A 26,585-nucleotide genomic window follows, 5' to 3' on the forward strand; every position below is an offset into this window, starting at 1 on the left:
TTGGATGTTTTTTAATTTAAATTAATAAAATTCTTTTTAAATAAACGTGTTAACATTATGCATGCCACAGTTTCTAGAAAATTCCTCAATGTGCTTATGAACATATAGAACATTATCAAAAATATACTGAGACGCAACAGTCGAAATGTTTATTTCTTTAATTTTTTTTTCTTAATGATTCTTTAGGACCTAGGTTATAAATCGCGCGAATAGCCCTCGTCTGCAGCACAAAGATGGTATTAATATCGGCCGCACTTCCCCATAACAATATACCATAGGACATAATACTATGGAAATTACTAAAGTATACTAGTCGCGCCGTATCTATGTCAGTTAATTGTCTAATCTTTTTAACCGCGTATGCTACAGAACTAAGCCTGTTCGTCAATCCTTCAATATGGGAGCCCCATTGTAATTTGGAATCTAGAGCTATGGCAAGAAATATAGCAGATTCCACCGGTTTTATCACCTCTCCATTTAACAAAACACTTGCATCAACATTTTTGACACTTGGTACGGTAAATTTTATGTATTTCGTTTTCTGGCTATTTAACAATAGGTTATTAGCGCTAAACCAGTACACGATGTCAGATAGAATATCGCTAACTTCGTCATACATAGTTTAGTTTCTTTTCACTTTGAAAATCAGTGAAGTGTCGTCCGCAAACAATACTACCTTATGTTTTTTCTCTATAAGATTAAGAAGATCATTTATTTAGATAAGAAAGAGGAACGGTCCGAGAATAGACCCTTGTGGTACCCCCATACTGAGAAGAGTCCCAGGAGATCTCTTGCCATTCACATCGATTCATACTTTATGGGTTATCTCTAGATATCTTTGAGAAGCTCTTACCCCTGCATATGATCTCTTATTTTTTATAATATTAGTGGTGGTAATAGATAGTAAAACTTTAAATATTCATCATATTTTTAACCTAAATGATTAAATACCTTTTCATGTAATTTATATAGGTATGAGTGCTGGCCTCTCAGGGCACGAGCCGGCTGCTGGTCGTTACCTGCTGGTGGAAATGCTATTATTCAAATTCTACTTATCAATATGGACATTACCCTGTCCATGTGTGCGGGGAGTTATCGACATGTGTATGTCCACAATGCTCAATCGTTGGCGCCCGTTGGCAGGGACAGAGTGATTTGTGGTGATCTCCCTGCCCATAATCCTTGATGGCGGAAATATTAACACAGTATCGCAGATCTGTCGTGCCAATACTGTGACCAGGCGCTCTTGTGTTTGTCCATTATTGCAGAATGTATTATAACGTTTCAGCTTTTACCGCTCAATTCCTCCATCTTGTAATATTTTTAATTCTAAGCATCGGAAGAATAATACGAAGTTGAAGAATGCCTGTTTAATATCGAAAGAAAACACACGTGTTCTAAATACAAATAACTATTTATTTTATAGATACATACATTTATATGTACACACGGTTAACATAATTATCACAAAGTCATTAATTAAATAATTATACATACATCTATTGTAGAAGTAATAGTTGTACATACATTTATTATAAATATAGCCTTATTTTGTACTAAGCGACAACTTTCTAAATATTATATAAATGTAATGCCGTGATTTTATGGAACTAAATACAATAACCAAAGAGTGAAAATAAAGTCACAAGGAAACTGGTGTTGATGGGAATGGCTTCGCGGACCTGCAGCTTTAACTCACCTGATCTAGTATCGGGATGGACTCTAAGGGCCGAAACGAACCACCAAACTTTAGAAAAGTTGATTTGAAATTCAAATGAAAGGCCGTCGCGATGTAGAAATAATTTCGGTCAGTGACCTATTAATCTCCCTCTCGCTCACGCATGAAAGCACCATCGTCAACGCATATTTTATATAATTATAATAAGCCAATTACTCGAGGCTTTCTTCTAGAATCACTTTTTCACTTTGTAGGTACTTCAAAAATGGAGCTATCAAAGAATATAAGTAGTATTAAGGTTGTTTAACTTTTGAAACTTTCAAAATTGATTGAGTGTGTGAGAATTACATCATAATTATGTTCAATGTTTAAATAAATGATGAAATTGTGATTAATATCTGTAGTTATCCTAGGCCTAACTCTACCTACTCAAGTATGTGGATACCTTTACTGACGTATTTTTATATAAAGTACTACTTTATAAAGATTACTTTTATATTGGCTTCGTAATATAACAGATTGAATATCAATAAATATAGCCAAGTTTCTTCTTAAATATAAATATACAAAATTTTACATACGACTAAAAATTTGTGTAAAATGCCTATAATCAGAATAGCATTGGATAATATTAAAATCCCAAAGATTCATGTTGTTACAATCGCTACTAATACAGGAACACTAAAGCTTTAAACTCATGTAGTTTTTCATTTAATTAAATGCCTATAATAAAATAGTCACCGACTGTCACCAATTAACAATCTTTGTAGATGATTTTATTTTAATAACGTCGTATGATAAATACTATGATATTATATTATCATCTGATTATTTGAATAAGATTGTTGTTATTTTCTCTGGACTAAATGATCAGTAATATAAGAGTTATTCCAATCTACGAAATATTATACAATACTTATATTTAAACATAAGAACGTACACAAACGAAAAAGACTAGAAAAATGCATTAAAGTCACATTGTTTGAACTTTAACGTTGCAGCCACATCACCTCACCGTCTACAGCTGTGTAACACCAATAGCTTTGGCAATAAGTACGGTGAACGGTTTGTCGGGAAGTGATGAGGTTACGTCTAGGTAATGATGTACGAACAAAGAGCGCCGCCGGACCATACAGCCGTATATCATGTTTAAACATTACTGTAAATAATTGCCGTGGCTTACTAATATTACTAAATAATACTTTACTTAGTGCCATAGCTGTTGCCATATTACAGTAGGAAGTATAGCCGTAGCGTCAATAGTTCTATGAACGGCCGCTTTCTATAATTTGCGATCTGAGATTGATCTATAAACCCATTTTTTACACTTACCAACTTAATAACCAGTCTGTGAATTTGTTATGGTGATCTATTATCAAATCATTTTTGAAGTTATACTTTTTCAGGCGTGTTATGAAAAAATGATGAGTATATATTTGGATTAAAATAATCTTGAACAAAGGATCGAAAATTGAAAGTGGCCGTTAGTGACATAGTTATTGGTACACACATATTTAATAGGTACTCTTATATACAATCATGTAATAATACAATCGCTACACGCACTACCAGCCAAGCTTCACGTCGACGCGGACGTGAAACTTGACAAGTTAACATTTAACGCTCACACAACACTTACATCTATACATAAACTCACCATTCAACAAATATACATAATATTATTAAGTCTTCTGGCACTAAAACTACCTTTCTGAAACTCTAATGAAGCTAGTCGATGGTCACAGAACATTCACTCAGCGCCGTGCTGCCTCTATGTCTGCGGTCTACTGTACTTGTGACAGTTCACTGTTCACTGTTCAGTTGTTCACCCGCAGTGCTTGCAGTGGCAGGGCTCCCGCAGTGGTCGCCGCCTCTTACCTGAGATAACACAAACTGTTATTAACACTGTTATCATATAACTGTGTGCTAATTATTATTGTATACCCATAGCTTCTCGTTGCAGCAGGAGAAGAAAACATGTTCTCGTTCACTTTTGTAACAAAGAACTAAACTATTTGTATTTATTGAGTTCATTATCTTAGGTGAGTAGGTACAGGCCCACCAAATCCACCGGTGCGATTTCGATTACAATAGAAAGTTTATCTGTGAGTTGATCTTAGAACATTAACGAAATATAAGCTCTTGAGAACTCTAGTATTTGAATGTAGCTTTGAATGTGACGTCACTGTCTCTCAGATAGTGGTTATATTATGGTTTAAGTAGATACAATTATAAGCAAGAGATCCTCCATTGATATACTTTCACCTATAAAATGAATACTTTTTAGTTTATAGTTAGTGTAGATTAAAAAAGGAAACTAAAAAGTCAGAATTGACTACTTAGTATAAAATTATTATTTTATGAAATAAGTAGGTACCATAAAATTAATATTATATTTAATAATTTGAAAATGTGAAATTTTTTTTTGTAGTAGTGGAAACTTCTTAAATAGAACCTGTGTTGGACTGAAACGGGAAACCTCCACATCTAGGACATCTCTGCCCCTTCTCCCTTTTCCCGCAAAATTTCAATGACTGTTAATATCATCAAGAACTTATGTCGAAGTTATTTTTAACCTCTATAAGATATACAATATCCTCCTCTAAAAATATACAATAGCATTATATACAACTTATAGCAATGCGCGATCACATTGATTTGTACAGAGATTAGCTTGTGAATGAAAGTATTGGAACAAGAGATCTGATCTAGATGTGAAGGTTTCAGACTTATCTAGGTTCTGCTTAAAGAAACTTGTATAATAGTATCATAATACTAATACTTTAAGTACTTTATAAATGAATTCAAATTTCTATTGGTAGTAACTTGCTTAAACTCAATATGAAAACTGTTTACTCTAAGCCTCTGCAAGGTTGAAATACTAACTTGCACTACATGCCAACCTTATAACTGTTATTTTTTTTTATATAGTAACAATAACAAGTGCGTCCACCTAAGTTAGGAACAGCGCGCACAACATTATGTGACTACAAATAATTGTGCATATTATATGCATCATTTAATTATGTAAATCCTTCGAAGTAGCTTTAAAGCTAGTGTTAATAATCAATTTAAATTAGGTTTTATCTTACTGAAACCTAGAATGTCCGAACTCTTCAAAATGAGACCTCTCTACACCTTTTTTATGATAAACAAGTGCTGACCTGTCAAACGTCGTTTTGAAATATAAATTAAATACCTCGCGCCCGCTCATTGTATGATTTGTCTTTTCAATTTCCAAGCCACAAAATATACGTTCCGGATAAATAATCAGATACATATTTTAAACTAAAACCTTCTCCAACAAAAGCTCCAATAAAACCTACACGCTGCATATTATGGTATCTACAAGTATTATCCCAATTGATTCAGTACTTTTATTTTTGCAGTATAACTGAAGGAAGAAAAGGGCTCTCCATTATTAATAGTGATTAAAATTGGATAAAATTTAATATTAGGAGTTAAAGTATGAAATTGCCGATTTGTACTGAAAATAGTTGTTGTGTGAAATTCGTTTTTTTAAATTTAAGATATTTATTTAATCTTACGAATTACTTTTATTATCTATACATTGCTGCCATCTAATAGGAAGGTCATTTATGCTTTTGCGATAGAACTGTGGTGATCTAGATTTGACAAACTGTATGAAAGCATTTTGTAATGCCTACTGAGAAGAAAACTTTTTTTCACGTTGAAAATTGTCCGCTGGAGCCAGGTCTGGTGAATACAGAGATGACGAACGGTTTCTAATTGCAGTTCCTGTAGAGTAAAAACGGTTTCTCGTGCTGTATGAGGTCTCGCGTTATCATGGAGAAATAATGGTGAAGATCGATTCATAAGTCGGGCCTGTTTCAGTGCTAGTTTTGCTATCATTGTTCGGAGTTCGGCACAGAAGAAAACTATCGTTATTGCTTGAATACCAGATCGGAGGAAGCTATAGTAAATAACACCATGCTGAGACCACCAAACAGTTACCATTACCTTTTTGCTTTATGACACTGTTGCGACGTTTGTCTTGGGGTCAGCTATTGCATTTTTCTTTTAATTTGGTGTTCGTAAATTATCCACTTTCAAATTCCACAATTCGACCCAATATTCCTTCAATTCTGTATCGATTCAACAAGGCAACACAAGTTTCAACATGCGTGTCTTTCGCAGATCAGTCAAATCATGAAGCACCCATTTTTCATATTTTTTATTTTATTGATTTGACGCAAATGAGTCAATATTGTTGGTAAGGTAACGTTAAACCATGCCACCATCTCTTTCAATTCATTGTTATTCACCTGTGTGGGTCTTCCACATGTTTCGTTCTTCAAATCAAAGTTTCCATCACGAAGTGTTTAAACCAAAATGGCACGGTGCGTTCATTAGCAGTCCCCTGTCCAAACGCAACATTGATATTGCGAGCTGTTTCTGCCACGTTAGTTCCGCGTCGGAACTCGTATTCAAAAATCTAAGCTAAATAAAAAAAGAACTAGAAGTCGATAATCAAATGTTGCACAATTTTTAAAAGAACTAGGTAAATAGGTAGGTACCATGTGAAAAAAGTTTCACGCAAAAAACTTAAACCATGAAGGTTCTTTATCAATTCGAAGTACCTATTACAATAAAACAGCAATTTCATACTTTAACCTCTATCGATTATTAAATTAAGCAACCTTGTGGCGATCTAAGTCTGTTTCAAGTCTCACTTCCTAACTATAATATATGTGAATACCTACTATTATATTTATATTGCACTGTTTATGATTAGTTTGTCTCATCTTATGAGTTATAAAATCCAAGTTTCACGTGAATCCTGAATATAATGTATTTACAATTATTGTACTTACTTCTGGGACTAATTATACAAATAAAATTTACCAAACATACCAAGATTTACGATCCATGCGTCACGTTGTTCATCCGTCGAACAGTTGGCTCAGTTGGTATGGTTCGGACGGAACACGAAAGGCGCGGGTTCAAGTCCCGCATCGTTCACAAATTTAAAATTTTTATTTGTTTATCTGATTTGTCTAAATATGTGTAGATCTAGTAAACATGCTGCTCATATGAAACAGCGCCATTTAAATAATACAAACGAATTCAGGGAGAAACGCCTATCTGAACAGAGGAAATCTACCTCGAGGACAATTTAAAAAGAGACTTGCGAAGAATACAAAAATAGATAGACCGCTTGCGTCATGTTGCAATACAGCAACGAAGCGCATTTCAATTTGCATTACAGACAGCCAAAGTCAAAGTCAAATAGACATTATTAAATTAGGCTTAAACTAAGCGCTTTTGAGTCGACATTATAATTTATTATTTTAAATTACCTTTCCATTGATCATCATAATCAACAACAATTTGACCATAACGACGGTACGGTAGGTGACTCAAATATCCGGATCATTAATATGTTATTAAAGGTTCGGCCGAGTATCGTTAATCTGCTCCTTAGATTTGAAAAGTTCCGTTACTTTTTCATGGATTCTATACTCAGAACCTAACCAAACAACCTCTCATCAAACTATGCTTGAACTAAGTATATCGTTTCCTATCAAAAAGAATCATCAAAATTGGTTGGCGTGATCTTGAGTTATTCGTCCATTTGTCGCGCACATACTTTATGCAAATTTATATGGATTTCTCATGGATGTCATTGTCAGAACCACCAAATGGGACCACACAGGAAGCACATGCTTTCAAATAAAAAATGAATCATTAAAATCGGTCCACTCAGTCGAAAGTTCTGAGGTAACAAACATAAAAAAATTCAGTCAAAATGATGACCTCCTTTTTCGAAGTAGGTTGAAAAGATTTGCGTATCATAGTAAAAGTATCACCTATAAAACTTGTATACAAATAAACCTATCTAAACAAGAAATTAAATTTCAATTTATGCATTTTGCTACATCTATAATTCGCGTTATAAATATATTAAGTGAATAATGTTGCTCCGCTGATTTGAACATGTCGATTGTCGAGAGCAAGTGCGAAGAGCGTTTGACGAATAAAATATACAACGCAAATATATCTGACAGACACACAGACACGGCGATACTTAAGTATTGGAAGAGGGCGAATAAAATATGTAGTAAAATATGTAAAAAATTATGTATGCACGCAAGAAGTTTTACTTCTTTGGCCTGACGATGCAAAAATCATTAATATGATTTATTCCTCGTGCTATTCTACCTTTTTAGAAAGAACAACTTTGTAAAAATCTGTCAAAGATGGCTTTGACAATTAATTATTAAACAATGATTACGGCTGTATGGGCTTGAACCCTTTGTCTGTCCTCATAATGGACGACGAAACCAAAAAATTTAGGTAGGATTTGTGAAAAGTGTAATATTATGTAATAATCCTATCATTGTATAACTATCTAACTATAAATTTACTACCTTCTAAACTGTTTTACCTTATCCGATGTTTTTGTGGTAATAAAATTATTAAATTAAGATTTAAAAAGCAAAAATATCAGTCATTGTAAAATTAATTTATTTGACGTTATGAACCTATATTACTATGTTCTAATGAATGTTGAAGACTTTAATGAGTATGTATGACCTAGATACGTATTCCACTGAAGGTATCAACCAAGTAGACTTTGAATTGTAAATGACGATGACGAACTAAAATAACAATATGTAGGTAATATCTAACCCGAAATCGTTAATACTCTTGCTAGAATAAAGCAGTAAAAGTGTGTGCGACTAATAAATAAAATCATGTTAAGTATCCATCCTAGTTGTGTAAGCGATACAATGTACTGCTCAGAGCGAGTGAACTGAATATCTTGTGTGTTTTGTAAATCTCCGTTCCCGTAAAGTTTTACGAGTTATTTACCGCTCTTAAAACACTTTGAAAGTATTTGTTGCATTGAACTAATACTCCATATAGCAACACTGTAATAAAATGCGTTAGATAGACCTACTACATAACATATTTAATATAAGTAATATATTATTAAGATTATGACACGGATCTCCATCTATCGATGCTGTTTTTATCAAATGTCTTTGTTTGTACGTTGTAGTGTGTAATCACCTAAACTTCTACACTTATTACCGCACGAGCGACTTAAATGTGCATTTCGCTTAAGAGGACAGGAAAATTAAATTAATGATAGTTTATTTAATAAACATTGATGAAGGATCTTTAAATTTACACTATTTTTTCAAGGTGAATCAAAATTTTAATGTACTGTATTTAATTCGGTTTGTCTGACTAGCTCCGTCCATACTGGCTCATTATTATGGACTAAAATTTACGTCATTGTTTAGGAAATTTAATTTTATAAATATTAAAGCATCATTAATAGAAAAAACTAATTGTTATAATTTTTAAACAAACCAAAACTACAACATTCACCTCACAAGTGTGCTCAATGGTTCATGGTGATGTACCGCGCACTCATCAATATAACTTTATAACTTTATTTCCCAAACATTATAATAAATAATAGTATTATAGGTAAAAATATGTTTCTTAATTATAGTTATAAAATGAAACGATATTTCATTTTTGTTTTGTCATTAGAATCCTCAAACAAAATGAATTGTTTGAAGACGAATATTGGCGGTATTAACACTCAAGAGAGCTCCAAACATTTAGATAATTAAGGATTTCCGCAAAATAACGCCATACTTCAATAAATGTTCATATGAATCCTCTTTGATTGGACCGGTAATTTATAATGATGTATTTCTCGACACTTACAAAGTAAGAGTTACACCTACATAGATAGTACTGTAACCTTACAAGTCGTATACTCGTATATATTTATGTTTGAGGTTCCATTTGGGAATCTTTGTGAATATTTATATCCTGTCGTGCGCGCTGCACTTGGACACCAGATGGTCAACGCACTTGTTCAATATTCCAAGTTGACTAATGCTCACCAAAACGACCTTTTCTAAACGGATTTAGTTACCGATACGACGAAAATGTTAATTTTGTTATGTCGGACTAAATGCCAGACTAAAAAGGTACCTATAATTTAGAAGTACAAATTAGCTTGTCGATAATGAACGGTTCATTTTCACAGGTTCTGCAGGTGTAAGACGAGCTCGCTATTTGACCACCATTCACAATATTTGAAGATGAAACGTTAATGAGGATTTTATATTCATCAAAAATCAATCGTCATCAAAATAGAGATAGCACCGTCATTTTTGAATTGTCAGTCTGAATTTTTAATATGGAATTTAAGTATCTGATATTCTAACTGTTGCTAATAACATTGTTGAAGATAATAGTTACTAAAAATACGGTTTAAAGAAAACTAAACTTAAAAGTAGAAAAATAATTAATAAGCATAAACTACGAATAGTAGGATAAAGTATCAACTAATGAAATATAGTAAGTAGTGAAATGGAAGTTTACAAAGACATGAAGTGCAATTAATATTATAAAATGTATTACTAATTAGGAATCACATAATTATAATAGTGTTTACAATTGTTTACGTTATTTAGAACACTGTCAAACAAGAGGGTGGTTCTCAGATAAATAGCAGATAACTTGAGTCAGTATTTTAATGATTAAAGAAGTCACTAGAAGTCGAACATTTAATCATTAAAAAATTATCATAGATGGTCGAATTTAAGATGTGGGCGCAGACTCCTACAATATAAGATACTTATAATAATATTGTGTAGTTTAAAAGAAACACGTAGAGTGTCCAAGGTGTGCAGTTAGTGTAGCAAGGAGATGCAATGAATAGAGTTACCTACGGATATATTGGAGGCGGGAGGACCCATCCTCCCGCTCCGGTGACGGCGGCGGCGACAGCGGCGCGGACACGGTCAGGTGGCGCCGGGTGCGACCCTCCTGCAACAATCAGCGCCATGTCACGAGGTGCTCCGGCGGCAGCGGTTGGTGAAGCAGTGTCGCACAGCCATTCGCGTCGCTATCGTTCGCGCGAGAGAAGCACACTTCGCGGCTCAGCGGTAGTACAAGCGGGGACTCACCTGGGGGAGCGGGCTCAGTAGGACTTGTGCGGGGCCGATGGCGCGGCGGCGATGCAGGCCTGCTGGTGGTAGTAGGGCCCGGCCGCGCGGTAGTGGTGGTGCGCGGGCAGGCCGGCCAGCTGGCAGCTGGGCGCCTCGAACAGGTCGCGGAACGAGGGCGGCAGGTGGTCGGCGGGGCCCTCGGCGGCGTACCAGCCGCCCGCCGCCGCGCGGAACTCCTCGTAGGGCTGCGGCGAGCAGTACACGGCGCCCGCGCCCGGCGCCAACCGCGCCTCGCCGAACTCTTCCAGGGAGTCTCCCGGCCGCTCGAAGCGCGCGCACTCGGCCCCGGGCTCCCTCTTCGGCCGACACTCGAATATCCTCGGCTTCACGTCCGGCTTCACGTCGCGCGACTGGCCCAGCGCATCCGCGCTCCCGAGCGCCTCCTGCGCCGCCAGCACCTCGTGCGCCTGCTGCAGCTGTTGCTGTCTCTTTAAAGCTTCCTCTTTCTCCTTGAGCGCGTCTTTCTTTTTGAACCGACGTCGCCGCCGTAAGTAGGAACCGTTGTCGAACATATTGTACGAATCCGGGTCCAGAGTCCAATAACTGCCCTTACCGGGCTTCTTGTCATCTCTTGCGACTTTGACGAAGCACTCGTTCAAGCTAAGGTTGTGTCGGATCGAGTTCTGCCACCCTTGCTTGTTCTCGCGGTAGTAAGGGAAGCGCTCCATGATGAACTGGTAGATGCCGTTGAGCGTGATGCGGCGGTCGGGCGCGTTCTGGATAGCCATGGCGATGAGCGCGATGTACGAGTAGGGCGGCTTCACCATGTCCTTGGGCGCGCCGTGCTGCTGGTGCGGGTGCAGGTAGGGAGCTCCGTACCCGTAGCGGTACTGCTCGTAGCTGTAAGGCGCCACTCCGCCGGAGTAGCCGCCGCCGCTGCCGCCGCGGTAAGCGTACGGGTTCTGCTCTCCAAATAGCGCGTGCATTCTGAGACGTGGTCGACCACGTTCACTGGTACACCATCACCGGACACCGACCGCGAGACCCTCGACGTGCTACTCGAGCGACAACAAAACGAAGACTGACTGATTTTGTTTGGATTCACAACAAGAGCGGTTTACATAGCGATCGCTGAACGAAAGACGAATAGCGTGCCGCGCCCGATGGGCGGGGCCAGGCCGCCGTGCCCGCCGTCTCACTCGCGCGCCTACCGCAGTCCTCCTGCTGTCTCGCTCATCGTGTCTACACCTCGCAAAATGACAATAACAGCCTCACGCCCAAGGTACGAGGCGGGGCTAGGTACCTACGGCTAACGCTTCACGCTACCCCTATTTCAGGCCCTTTGTACCCTTTGTTAACCACAATGATTGTCAATTATTGTCCAGTAGATAGGTACGAGTACAGCCACCTCAAGTATTTGATCAAATATGGTGAAGAATTATAATTTACTTCGAGTTATACGCATACCTTTATAGAGTAGATAATAATTAATTATTAAATATACCATTAATTATATTATTAGATTATAATAGTTATGTAAGTAACAAGTGTTAGAGACGCTTGTTACTGCATCATTATAATTCTGTGCCTCCTCTGTACCTACATGATGTGCGAGCAGTGGGTACAAGTTCTGTTCACAATGAAACAGCGAACGCTTAGCATGACGTTTTAAATATTATGTCTCTGTTGGTCTGTCTTCGAGATAATCTCAAAAAGTACTGCACCCATTCTGTTATCACCAATGAATAGTGTGGCTCTCAGTGAAAGCATATAGGGATAATTTGCTAAATTTTTGTATACATTGACGATATTTGCTGGAGGTGTCGGAAAAAAATAAACCGTCTGGGAGCTTTCAACGAAAAAACTGTCTAAACCCTTTGAGATGAGATATAATAATGAATGGTGGAATTATTGTGTATCTTATATAGTGTATATAGGTCTATCGAAAAGTCCGCAATGGCATTTGTCTATCTCTTAAGAATAACATACTATCTAAATCATTAACATCTTCCCGAATACCTACTTAAATCATAATAGTTTTATCACATATTTAATTAAATATGAAAGAAACGCCGCCATTGCTTCAAATGCATATAGTTAACTTCCTACAGCTGCAAATGTGTATGACATATATATATAAGTCTATGGTCAGTGTTAATCTCCAAATATACTTATAATTAGTATAGAGAACGCTGAACTGTCTCATACATGGAAATATGGACCAGAGTGTCATATCATGCAGATTTAAAAATACCTGAAGCTTGAAATGGAATAAATTATTATTTTCTTATCGTTAATTTAGGATTGCTATTCAATACTTACTAGTAGAAATCGGCCACCAATTGGATAATAACGACAAACTTCTGACGAGCATAAAACTAGATGCACGACAAGCCACTAATTATGATATCATCCCCACCGTCTGGATGTGTTGCGTTCCTCCACAGTGCAGTTTTCAAGGAACTTTGTTCCACGTACAACAAAGCTGTGGAATGAGCTTCCTGGTGCGGTGTTTCCGGGACGATACGGTGACGTTTATTTAAGTCCTACATATATAGTAAGTACCTACTTAGCTACTGTTAATAAGACGCACATTACTAAGCTAAGCCCACGTAGTAAAATGGAAAAAATCAGTAGTTCTCAAGAACGAGAATTTGCATACGGTATACACCAAGGTAGCGTGCTAGGCCATTTATTGTTTTTGTTATATATAAACGACTTGCCCTCAAATAAACCATATCTTACGATCATATTTGCAGGTGACAGTACGATAGTAATTAAAGGTACTGACAACGACTGGCTTAACTGAAATAATTTGCAAACAAACCTACAGAAAGCTAAAGTTATGATCTTTAGTTTGCGAGGCACAAAAATCGCACATGAAAAAATTAACGTCACATACAATGACTGTGTTGTAGAAAGGGACGTGTGTCGAGTGCTGTAAAAATAAGTTGCGTTTATTTTACTGTACCTACAATATTTCTACCAGCTGAGCGTATTACAATGCCGAATATACAACGCACACCCAACAAAGAGATAAACAAATGTTATGGGTCAGACTCAAGTATATCGGGAAAACAGGATAAGCAAGTTTCTATGGCTAAATGGGTAAATATGAGACAGCCAAAAAAGAAGCGAAGTAAGGAAGATACGGATTCAGACTCGAGTACCGTATCGGCCGATCCGATAAGGTATAAAAGCTGTCATCCAACCGATGCTCTGAGTGAAAATTTAAAAATGATCAAAGATGAAATGAAAAGCATGAACAGCATGCTGGCCTCAATGAAAGAAGAACAAGACACTCGTTTTTTAAGTCTACAGTCAGAAATGGCTGACATAAAAAGCCAAATAAGTGAATTTAAAAATACGAACGTCGAAATTGAAAAATCCTTGGAGTACCTGCATTCTAAAACTGAGGAGATGGAAACTTTCAATGTGCCGAAGTGACAAAAAAATGTGAGAGTAGAATGAAAGATATTATACAAAAAAATATTCACTTCGAGAAATGTAATAACGTGATGGAAGAACAGCTTGGAGCTCTTGAGCAAAAGGAACTAAAACTGAATTTAGAAATAGTGAATTTGAAAAAAATGAGTGATGAAAGTGTAATGCAACTATAAAAAATTGCACAGAACCTGAAACTCGGCACAAGTGACATTGAAAATGCCTGGAGATTGGGTGGCGAAAAAAACTTACGATCGAAAATAATAATTAGATTTAAAACAACAGCTGGCCGTAGTGAATGGTTAAAATGCGTTGTGAAAGTGATATTAATACTTATTTGCTGGAAAACTTACAAAAGTAAGGTATTTATTTTTGTCCACACATTTATCTAAATTAGACAGTTATATTTATTATATACCCTATAAAAGTTAAAGTAATTATTACAATGGATTTTGAATTTAACGATTTTTATGTTTCAAATTATACAAAATTGCAAAATTGGCAAGAAAATATACAAAAAGCGAATTTGGCATTACATATTGTTCATATAAATGTGTGCTCCCTACGTAAACATTTCAACGAGCTATTAATGTTATTAAACCCTTGGCTATCTAGCCTAGACGTTATATGTTTATCGGAGGTAAATATTAGAAAAGACGAAACATGCATGTACAATATAGATGGTTATACTATGTATTCGAACACAAGACAGAATAGAAGAGGAGGGGGTGTCATGTATATAAAAAATAATATTCAATTTCTACCTGAAACCGTGCATTGTTCATCGTTTGAAACTATATACGGACAAATAACTATTAGCGAATCTTGTTATAATACAAAATTAATGGTGATATACAGACCACCGAAAATGAACAAAAACAAATTCATTACGGAAATCAGAAGAACACTTCACCGTACTTCTACACTTAAAATATTATTCTAGTTGGTGACTGCAATATTAACATCCTTCAAAGCGAGCTAAACTCGACCGCAAATGAATACTTAAACACATTATCGGAACTAGGCTTACAATGTGGCATACAAGATGTGACTCGAGAAGCTATTGTTGCGGGTCGCCGGCAGGCGTCCTTCCTCGACCACATATTTGTGCGGAATGCAACAGCCGCTTCACTGCACTCATATACTGTAATGAGTAAGGTGGCCGATCACTATTTAATTGGACTTATGATCGAAGTTCCGAAACAGGTTTTCAACACGAAGCTCCTTATCTTGTTTACAATAACAAAGAAATAGCACGCAAAATACAGGATGTCCAGTGGTTAGAACTGCTACAGTGTAATAATAGTACCGAAATATATCATAAAATAAGTGAAATCTTTTGTGAAATATATGACTCTTCAAAAATGCATACCAACAATAGAAAAAAACGTGAAACTAAGGAATGGGTTACCAAGGAGCTGAAAAATATGATGGAATACAGAGATTTACTTTTTAGGCAATGGAAAGCTCAACCAGATAACAATCTACTTAGACTTAAGTATAATAAATATAGAAATAAATTACAGAAAGCCATAAATGTCGCTAAAAATAATCAAAGAAAAAAATCCATTGAATGCTGTAAGGGTGATATGCGTAAAATATGGAAAGAAATAAACAGCTGGCTAGGTAAGAACAATTTATGTGTAGATAGTGTAATAGAAAAATATATGGGTAAAAATGAAACACCCAAAACTATATGTAATAAATTCTGTGATACTTTCACAAATGAAATAGATAAAATAAAACATAAATGTCAGCACAAGTTTTTAGACAGGCAAACATATATTAAGGAATCCAACATTAGTTTTAGATACCAAAAAGTGACTGCGTTTGGAGTAGAGAAAATTATTGATCAATTAGATTGCAATAAGGCGCCAGGCTCGGAGGGTATAAGGGTTCGGGATATTAAATTAATTAAAAAAGACATATCTCAGGTTATAGCGCATTTTATCAATCTAAGCATTAAGAAAGGAATGTACCCAGAAGAGTTAAAACTGTCATTAATTAGACCAATTCACAAACAAGGACTACATACAGACTATAAAAATTACAGACCCATTGCAATCCTAAACACAATTAATAAAATTACAGAAAAAGTCATTGTCGGCCAATTAGTAGCATTTCTGGAAAATAATAATATTATGTCGAACATACAACATGGTTTCAGACCAAATAAAAGTACAACAACAGCGCTTACTTCTTTTACTAATGATGTTAATACTTATTTAAACGAAAAACAATTGGTGGTAGCTATTTTTATAGATTTTAAAAAGGCTTTTGACACGCTGGAGCACGACGCCTTATTGCAGTCTATGGATGAATGCGGTATACGAGGGCCTCTTAAAATCTGGTTCCAAAACTATTTTAAAAACAGGGTACTTAAAGTAAATGTCCTTGGAGCAGAGAGTGATCCAGGTACAGTATTAAATGGTGTTCCAACTGGCTCCATATTTGGTCCGATAGGAGATATTATTCATGTGAACAGTATGAGCAAAGTTATAAAAAATTGTAAAGCATATATGTATGCTGATGACACATGTTTATTGTATAGTTGTAGAGACCCAAATCTTATTCAAACCATAATGCAACAAGATTTTAATAATATTAATAAATGGGCACATGACAATGGAATTATTATTAATATGGAAAAGACAAAATGTATGCCTATATTCTCAAAATATAGTCAATATAAAGATATTAAAATTAAAATAATAGGACATAGTTACTCTTGCTTGCATAGTTCCTCACAAATATGTCAATGTAGTCAGTTGGAACAAGTAAAGTCGTATAAATATCTAGGGCTCAATGTTGATAAAAATTTCTCATGGAATGCACATGTTAACTCAGTATGTTCGAAACTCCGCACAGTATTTGGTAAAATTTATCACTTAAAGTCATCAGTGAGTAAAAATATTTTGTACATCCTGTATCACTCTTTGGTCGAGGCAACAATTAGTTACGGATTGAGTAGCTATGGACTAACTTTTACTACGAATAAAAATAAAATCAAAACTTTGCAAATAAGAACATTAAAGCTCTTAGTGAACAGAAATATAAAAAATAAACTTAACGGGAACTATGAACGCTTGTTTAAAATATGTAATATTATTCCAATTGATAAAAAGGTAAAATTATTAACGTTAATCGAACAATATCGAGATATAAATAAATTTGTAGTACAGAGAGTGCATACCTACTCAACTCGGCTATCTAACAAAAACAAGCTAGTGGTACCTAAAATATGCAATTATTACGGTATGCGTAGCATGCAATGGGTAATACCTACATTAATAAATGAATTAACTACCCATAATTATAGCGTGACAATTGTCGAATTGTAAAACAAAAAATCAGGTGAAAAACTTATTGCGAAAGTTCTACTTAGCACAATGTCCATAATAAATAGACTTAAGAAATACTGGTAGGGACTATTAAATTGTCACACACAAAAACATAATATTGATTTGATAATTTGCGAAACACGAGAATTACTGCCGACAAACTGCTGCGCAGTTGGGCAGAATAATATGTATACATTGCTTTGTAATGTTGTATCAGAAATAAATGGTTTAAAAAAAAAATGTCGAAACAACAAAAATTTTACTTACGACAATAGAACTTACTGAAAAAGAAGTAAATATTCGTACGCACTTTATAAGCTTTTAAAAGTCGCTAATAGTCTAATAGACAAACTGTCCTGACAGCATATCACGGATTCGTTGTAAACAACGTACGATACGGTATCATTTTCTGGGGAAGTCTTAAAATAACGGATAGTTGTAAACCATTCTTTAATCAACATAAAATTCTTACTTTGACCTCACCTGAAATACCATTATTTGTAAAAACTAAGTACTAATGATACATTTGTCGAGCATCTGAAATCCACAATATAAATATGAGAAGCAAGAATAGATTACGTTTACATGGTAGCAACAACGCTTCTATGTACAATAGTGTTCTTGAAAAATATCACCGAATATATTTAACAAGCCACCAATCAATATCACACTACAGACATAAAAGACTTCTTTTCACATGATTCACTCAATTGACATTCTAAAATATAATTTTACTTAATTAAGTTACTTACTAACTTAATGATTTTACTTATAATTTATAATTTTATTATCCAATTACAATTATTAAGACATCAATTTACTCACATTGTGTAAGTATATTTATATTTCTTTGACAACTTGTCATTAATTATTATTTGTACGTCACAGCATGAGGGCAAGGAATGGAGATCTTATATTGTGATATGTAACATCTTACGTATACCCATGAGTACAAAATAAATGATGAAATGAAATGAAAAGTTACAAGTGGTACCTACTAGGTACATATTCTGTATAAAAGGCATAAAAAGGATAAAAGGCATTTATTTCTTCAAAATTGTTTCCTTTAGAATTTTTTGACGTATTTTCTAATATACTAGATATCGCTTCGGAAACAAATAAAACAAAGTGTATTAGATTTATACTACCAAATGTGAAACAAGTGAAAGCTAATATTATAATTAAAAACGAAGAATTAGCTCTCGTGTACACTGTATTTCTAGGTATAACTCTCGATAAAAATCTTCAATGGGGCCCTCATATTGATACATTATCGAAGAAGCTCAGTTCTGCAGCATACGCAGTCAAAAAGATCCGTCTCTATACAGATGTAGCCACAGCTACACTAGTCTATTTCAGCTACTTTCACAGCATTATGTCTTATTAGTATTCTGCTGTGCGGAAGTGCTGCAGATATTAACACCATCTTTGTGCTGCAGAAGAGGGCTGTTCGTGCAATTTACAATATGGGTCCCAAAGAACCACTCCGTGAAAAATTTAAAGAGATAACTATAATGACCGTCACTTGTCAATATATTTATGAAAATCTGATGTATGTGCACAGGAATATTATCTTGTTTAAGAAAAATAGCGTTAGTCATAAGTTTAATACTAGGAATAAAGATAAGCTTGCTGTTACCACTACCAGGCTCCTTAAAGTTGATAAATCATTTAAAGGTATGATATGCTAAATCTGACAATAAACAAATTTAAAAATTCAATTAAACGGAAACTTTATAAAAATGCTTACTATAAAATAACGGATTACTTAGATAATAAAAATGCTTGGGAATGAACATGCTCTAACTCTGTTTTAATAAAACAAAATGTGTATTATAATTTTCTAGAGATAAGATAAGTATATGTATTATTTTTACAAACTACATTATGTAGCTCTTATTATTATAAGAAACCTTAAGTTGACGATTCAAAATAATCAAATATCATTTCAATGAATAAATATATTTTGATTTTGACTTTGACATTAATATCGGCTGCCCCATAGGTAACAATATACCATAGGACATATTCATGATGAAAAATTAATACTCTTAATATAATTAATTTAAACTAGGTTTTTGTGAAGGCTTTTGTAAACATAAAATAAAAGACTTTGTGTGTACCGTTTTCGTATCGAGAGAGCGACTACGACCAAAGGAACCAATTGACTCAATTTAGGCGATTGATTTTCGGCGCGCTAGTGACATATCTACCTCTTTTAATACTATAATATCATTGCTCTCTACCTATAATAAAAAATGCCTTTTTTAATATATTATATAATTAACACTATTTATCAAGTGAAATTTTATAAATTTCACAAAGAATGATACAATGTTATAATTTGATATTCATATTCATCAGAAAATAAACACTTACGCTTTTTACAGGTCAAGTCATTATCAGGTTCTTGATTTTCTCTTTTATTCTTATTTGTTGATGAAATCGTAAAATGTTCCTGGAATTCCGCCATTTTATTTGAATGATTATTATTTTCATTTTATATTCTATTTATAATTAATTAATTCGCATATTTTTAATTTTAACTCATTAAATAAAATAATTGATTATAAGAAATTAAAGGTTATATTATCATTAGCACATATCGATATGATGTTGTTATTGAATATTAATAAAATATGGCTGTACGGGCTCGAACCATTTGCCTGTCCCATTAATGGGCGAAGAAACCAAAAGCAATGTCGCAAATGTCAGACTGAAAACTTATTTATTATTTATTACAAAAGTAGTAATAAATAAGCAAATTATACACTTGGAGATTTTCAAAAAATATTACTGAGAAAACTGAAATGTTTTTTTTAAAACATAAATTATAACGGCTTAAAAAATTTTTTCAATTGACTTTTTTGCCGAGCGTTACTTCCGTAAGAAATAAATTCTAAGTTACCCCTAAGTCGCGCCTAAAGTATATATCACTATCTGTTTGTCTATTGACAAAGGCCTCTTCCAATTTCTTCACTCATTTTTACCTCTAGCTATCCTAGCCCATGTCATGCCTGCTATCGTCCTTAATTCGTCTGACGATCTCCTGTATTGTAATTGTAAACTAATGTAAATTGTCAAGTACTGAACCAGATTTAATATGCCTGTGATAAGTAAATAAAAATAAAGTAAAAACACATTTACTGATCAGAACTGAGTAGGTACTAAGCATAGAAATGTTTCAAATTATAAATGGAATGAATCACAAACAACTTAGAGGATAGGTTGGTATTTCCAACAAAAACTAATTTCTTCAACAATAAATGTGGATACATTAAATAATTGCATAGTGAAGCGATGGGAAGCTGAGGTAGTCAAAATGTTTACATAAGAAAATGTGTGCCCGATAATCTATCTTATGAAAAAAAGGGTCTCTCATGTTTGTTCCAACTTAAGTACACTAATCTGCAGACAGCGGAATTAGTGTACTTCCGTCCAAAAAACGCCAATTTATGGATTAAGTGTTGACGAACCAGGTCTAATTTATCTATCTTCCTACTTAACGTATAAATAGTAACGGGACCCTGAGTGGGAATACTTTGTTAGTGGGGAGGATCAACAGGGATTTTATGAAAGTCTGGCGCTCCAAATGAAGAACGAGTGCTAAGTAGGTACTAGGTACTTGTAGTCATTAGTGAACCGTGGATACCTAGAAGGATTCAAGTTCAGTATTTATTCGTTTGATTGCCGGTTATTAAATCTAAAAACAATTTTAAATATCTATACTAATATTATAAAGCTGCAGTGTTTGTTTGTTTGAACGCGCTAATCTCTGGTACTACTGGTCCGATTTGAATGATTCTTTCAGTGTTGGGTAGTCCTATTATCTAGGAAGGCTATGTTTTTTTTTTCAAAATTAGGGATCCGTAATATAATTGCTATTTTGTAACACAAGGTGTAAAATCGAAAACCTATTTTTGCGTGCGCTGCAAAAACTATTGACAATAGAACAAAATGATGTACAGGCTATAATATAGGCAATATTTTATTACTTATAAAACTATCGCGTAAATTATACTTTATATGGCAAAACAACGTTTGCCGGGTCAGCTAGTTGAATATAAGATTGCACTACCATCAAAATATATTTACTTGATAATAATATTTCTAGGTTGAGCAAAAGTTCAAATACAAATAAAAATCATTTTTTGTAATATCTCATCAATAAATAATATATTTATTATAATCTCATCAAAGTTGACCGCTACGAGTGAGGTATCAACCTACGGCTGTTTCGGAGCTCAAGATCAGGGCGGTGCTCTGAGTCCAACTAAGTTCATCGAGAGAGTACATATTACTGCCATCAACCATTAAATGTGAGTATTTATGCCATTAGTTATTAAACCGAGACCATAATACTCTAAACAAGAAGGTACTGGAAGTGACGTAGCCTCACAAGCTACTTACAAACCATCAGCGTCTAAGTAGTGATTAAGTATTAACGTAGCTACATAAAAATATTGTGTATTTCAGTCATCTGCGAAAACTGTTACACATCCTGCAATTATACCAATCAAAATATTATATTTTATCGGTGTCTTTTTTAATTAAACTGCTGTTTTTATAAAATCGATAGCATTATATTTCTAGGGCCGAGACAGTAAGTCCTAACATCTCTGAGACGTTCCCACATGTAAGCACCTTTATCTGTTCCCACATTTATCTTCACCAAAATGCGATACGATTGTTCGCCACTTCAACAATGTCAACCGAAGCCAGTGTATAAGTTAGTATCGGCACGGTGTGTCGGTACTCGGTACAAACACAGACAAGGCAGGCGACCCGAACGGCGACGAGCTGTCTGTTAAGCTCATTCCTAAAAACAATCATCAATATTGTTACTACTGTCCCATTTCATCCACTATACGATACTCTTATATCATTGATCATTACAAAACTGCATACACGCTCCTTCATACGAATAGAGACTTCATCACCAAGGAACACGGTTTGTTTTGTTTTAAATTAGGTACCACCCAGCAACATAGAAACGGACGGGATGTCGGCACCGCTTAATGTCACACATCATTAATTACAAGCAGCAAAAAGTGGGAAGTTTGTAGTTTCGGATGAATGCTTATTATTTTATAGTATTAAAAATGTATCTCACAACGCTGACCTAAGCCCTCTGACCCCGGGATACTAACGATGCTTCGTTTATTGAATTAATTCAACAATTTTGTTAACTTGGTAGGTATTTCTTAAAATTACTTGTAACTTAGTTAGTTATCTATGTATGTCAAGCCTACCTTGTCTGACACCGACTCCAAAAATAACTATGATCGTACCTAGAATTAGATTAATTCCTTAATTAAATTGTATAAAAATACGCATTTATTTTTATACTTTTTAGTGCATATTATATCTATTGTTTTGGAATAGTTTTTTTGAAGTCAGTTGTTTATTGTATTTGATGCATCTATGGGATCTGAAATCTTGAGTCTTATGATATATTTCTAATACTTTTAAAATTTTAATCTAGAGTTTGCTTAATATATCTTTATTAAAAGGTATGCACCCAGTTAAAATTACAATAATATATGTATAAAGTAAAATAATATTATACAATCAAATTAAAAATTATTTAAATTAAAATACAATTCTGTATTCAGGTCTATTTATTTCCTATTAGCCTGGTGCACTGAACGCCAATGCTTGTTAATTGAGCAATCCAGACACCCGGCCAGCGTGCTCAGGATCTCATTCTTGGATTCTCGCAATCGGCTCTAGAATGTTGCAATACGCGATGCATGATCGCGAAGAAATCCGGTACTCTGGCCTCGGCGAACATGGCCGACGCGCTACAGTACCGAGGCACCTTCATCAGGATACGATACGCATCATTGTATTGCATCCTGATGTTATTGATGGCACGCCTGGTGTACTTCGCCCAAAGTTGTAAGAAGACATGTATAGAAGCTTAGACAGCAAGCTGTAAACAGCGTCACCTTCACAGGGTCAGTACACTTAGCAAAGCGACGCGACAGCATATTACACCTAACAGACAAAGCACGTCTCTCCCGTTCAATATATTCGTCGTCCTTGAGGTACTCAGTCACAACGTGACCGAGATATCTGACTGATTTTGTGCATCACTATGTGATAAAGTGCTTAATATATTATATTTATAAGACTCTCATTGTTCTTCTTGCTATTGGGTTTTCGGAAATGGTAATTAATGGTAAAATATAGGTACAACTTTTTTTACAGAAGTCATTTATTGCATTGATGGGTACCTACATGAACCGAATCTACCATTGGGCATCCTTAGGTACTATATTATTATAAATTGCGAGTTTTAGTTTGAACCAATGATCGTAAAGTTTTAATACTCTTACATTACCAGGGGTACAGAAAATAGCATTGCATGTTACTCACCGAAGGCATTAATAATCTCTTCTATGGGTCTCGGAATGGTGCACAACGGATTTGGCTGCGAAAAATTATCATTGCGTTACAGATATGGACATCGTTCCTAGTATTCTTAGGGTGGCTTACGTTCAATTTTTCTTTTAATTTTTATATTGTTATTCAAACTAACATCAATAATTATTGAACGTCATAACTCTAACACCCATTCAAAAAAGTATGCCTTAGACAGCTCAACTACTCAGTGGGCTATTTTTTAAATAAAATTTTGTTGTAATCCTACGGTATAAGTTATTATTAAATTAACCTCTATTCCCAATCTGTGGTATAATTAAGAAAGCCAGAATGTTATTATAACCTTTAACCACACAAACGATTTTAACAATTCTTTTTATTTTCGTAACACATTTGATTTGTACATTTTCTGGGATCATGTATCAAAATCATATACATCGCCCAACTAAAGCTTTACTGAATTGTAGGCTTAGAAGTTTGTTTGTTCCTGTCGTTAAAATTATGATTATCTCAGTTTCAACAAATCACACTATTGTGATTATGAATATACATAACAACATGCATAACATTATCAAGAAAAATAATGAGATGCAACAGTTAAAATGTTTATTTCTTTAAATTGTTCTCGTTATGTTTCTTTCGGACCTAGGTTATAAATTAGCGCAAATAGCCCTCTTTTGCAGCACAAAGATGGTATTGATATTGGATGCATTGCCCCATAACAATGTACTAATGGATGTAATATCTACTATGAAAATAAGTCAGTCATGCAAGTTAATTATCTAATTTTTATAAGCTCATATGCTGCAAATGTAGTTATCAGGCAATCCTTCAATATTTTATTGTGCCCATTATAATTTGGAATCAAGAGTAATGCCACGAAATATAACAGCATCGACTGGTGTTACCAAGTCTCCGTTTAAAAACCATTCGCATCTACATTTTTGACATTATGTGCGGTAAACCGGTTACTTTGCGGAAATCCATTATTAGCCAAATATTTTGACTTTTTCTGAGTGTTTATTCCGCCAATATTTGTCTTCAAACAATTCGACACGTGTTTCGCCTCTACACGAGGCATCCTCAGGAGATGTTGACTCGCCAAACTCTGGGATGAGACAAACTAAGCTAGTGACCCTAAACCATCAATAGTACCTACAGTAAACAATGCTCTATCTGACATTGTTTACTTTGTCATATAAAACTTGGCTTCTTTTCACTTCGAAAATAAGTGAGTGCCATCAATACTTTTTTTATGGAAGAGGAGGACAAACGAGCATATAAACGGGTCACCGGATGGTAAGTGATCACCGCAGCCTATACTCTCTTGTAACACCAGAGGAATCACAATTTATGAATTCGAATACTACCTTGTGTTGAACTCAGTACACAACGACTTTATCGGTTGGTTGAGTTCATAAATGCATAATTTATGAACTCAACTCCTAGGAACCATAATATAAGATCACTCGTGCGTCTACTTGTCTGTCCGCCTGTCAAGGTACATAAAATTAGAGGTCGACTATACCAGGCAACGAGATATTTTCCGCATTTCGACGGCTACCATTCGCCTATTTTGCTTCGCTCAATCTTGCCATCTGAACTCCTCAATTAAGGCTTGTGTATATGTCAATAAGTGGTTTTCTCCGTGTAACTCCGTGTTCTTTATTGAGTATATAAATGAACAAAAAAAGATATATGTTATTTATTGGTATTTATATTTTAGTTTGAAATTATTCTTATAATGTTATAAATAGATGAAAAAAAAATCTCAAAGTGAAGCCTTTTTGTTAGAATTTTTGTAACTACTTCTAAACGGCATTGAATTTCAGTATTTTTCTTTGGCATACATTTTTGGCTAGATATTTTTCACAAAGTGTACGATTGGCGACTCAATGTAATGACTTATTAGGTAATGATAATATTATATCATTATATAATATCATATATAAGATAATTATCCACTAAAATACAGATAATAGATATAAATAATATAATTAATTATAAAAAATGTAATATATTGACATCTAATAGGTCGTAGTAGGACTATCTAATTACTATAAAAGACAGATAGCAAAATCGCTATCATATTATTTATTTTATACGAGTAACACAGCCAACTATTTGGCAGTCCCGTCTCCTGCTTCTTTTGAGCAGGTTGGTTGTAAGTTGATAAGCACTGCTTCTATTGAGCAGTGTGATAACTTTTCGGACTCCGCTTCTATTGAGCAGAGTAATAATTTAATAACCACTACTTCTATTGAGCAGTATACTAATTTAAGTAAAGATTTGGAATATTTTCCAAAAAATTAAACAATAATACAATAGGGGGGTAAAACAAGTAATTTAACATGTACTAGAATAAGTAATAATTGTAAAATTGCAAACCTGATGCTCCAAAACATGCAAGTATTATTTGGTAAAGAACTTGAACTGGAGTTATTTATGAATAATAAAGATATACATATTTTATGTTTAACAGAGCACTGGCTCAGAAAATATGAGCTCATCTTTAACTTCAGTGGTCATCAGGTGGCAAGTGCATTTTGCAGAGACTACACGTGGCGGCTCTCTTATACTTGTAAGTAAATTATTTAAATTCAAAGAACGAGAAGCGAGGGCCTCTCAGTGAACGTACAATTGAAATAGCTTGTACAGAGCTCGAGCGCACCATTGTTGTTAGTATATAAAGAACCCCAGATGCAGTATATGAATTATTTGAAAGAGTATTGGAGGAGGATCTTAAAGCCTACTAGAGTAACCGGCACCTCCAAAAGCTGTATTGATAAC

The 26,585-nt window shown here is 34.7% G+C and overlaps 1 protein-coding gene across 2 annotated transcripts; it reads right to left on the bottom strand.

Moving 5' to 3' along the window:
• Positions 1-1,452: 1,452 nt before the first annotated feature.
• Positions 1,453-11,700, bottom strand: LOC126978755 (fork head domain-containing protein crocodile-like). 2 transcript variants are annotated; one of them, XR_007732694.1, is made up of 3 exons: positions 10,642-11,700; positions 10,405-10,501; positions 1,453-3,556 (listed from the first exon to the last, which is right to left on the bottom strand). XR_007732694.1 is itself a non-coding variant. In XM_050827805.1 (2 exons), exon 1 carries the CDS (start codon positions 11,607-11,609, stop codon positions 10,656-10,658), a length of 954 nt encoding a protein of 317 aa, XP_050683762.1. In that variant the 5' UTR covers positions 11,610-11,700; the 3' UTR covers positions 1,453-3,556; positions 10,642-10,655. The 2 variants fall into 2 exon arrangements, 1 of the variants encoding a protein (XP_050683762.1); XM_050827805.1 differs by lacking the exon at positions 10,405-10,501.
• Positions 11,701-26,585: the final 14,885 nt, after the last annotated feature.

The sequence above is a fragment of the Leptidea sinapis genome, chromosome Z (assembly GCF_905404315.1).
Source record: "Leptidea sinapis chromosome Z, ilLepSina1.1, whole genome shotgun sequence".
NCBI lineage: Eukaryota > Metazoa > Arthropoda > Insecta > Lepidoptera > Pieridae > Leptidea > Leptidea sinapis.

Bases quoted from the DNA above. Each gene is read 5' to 3' on its own strand.
- LOC126978755 (XM_050827805.1), bottom strand. From the start codon at position 11,609: ATGCACGCGCTATTTGGAGAGCAGAACCCGTACGCTTACCGCGGCGGC.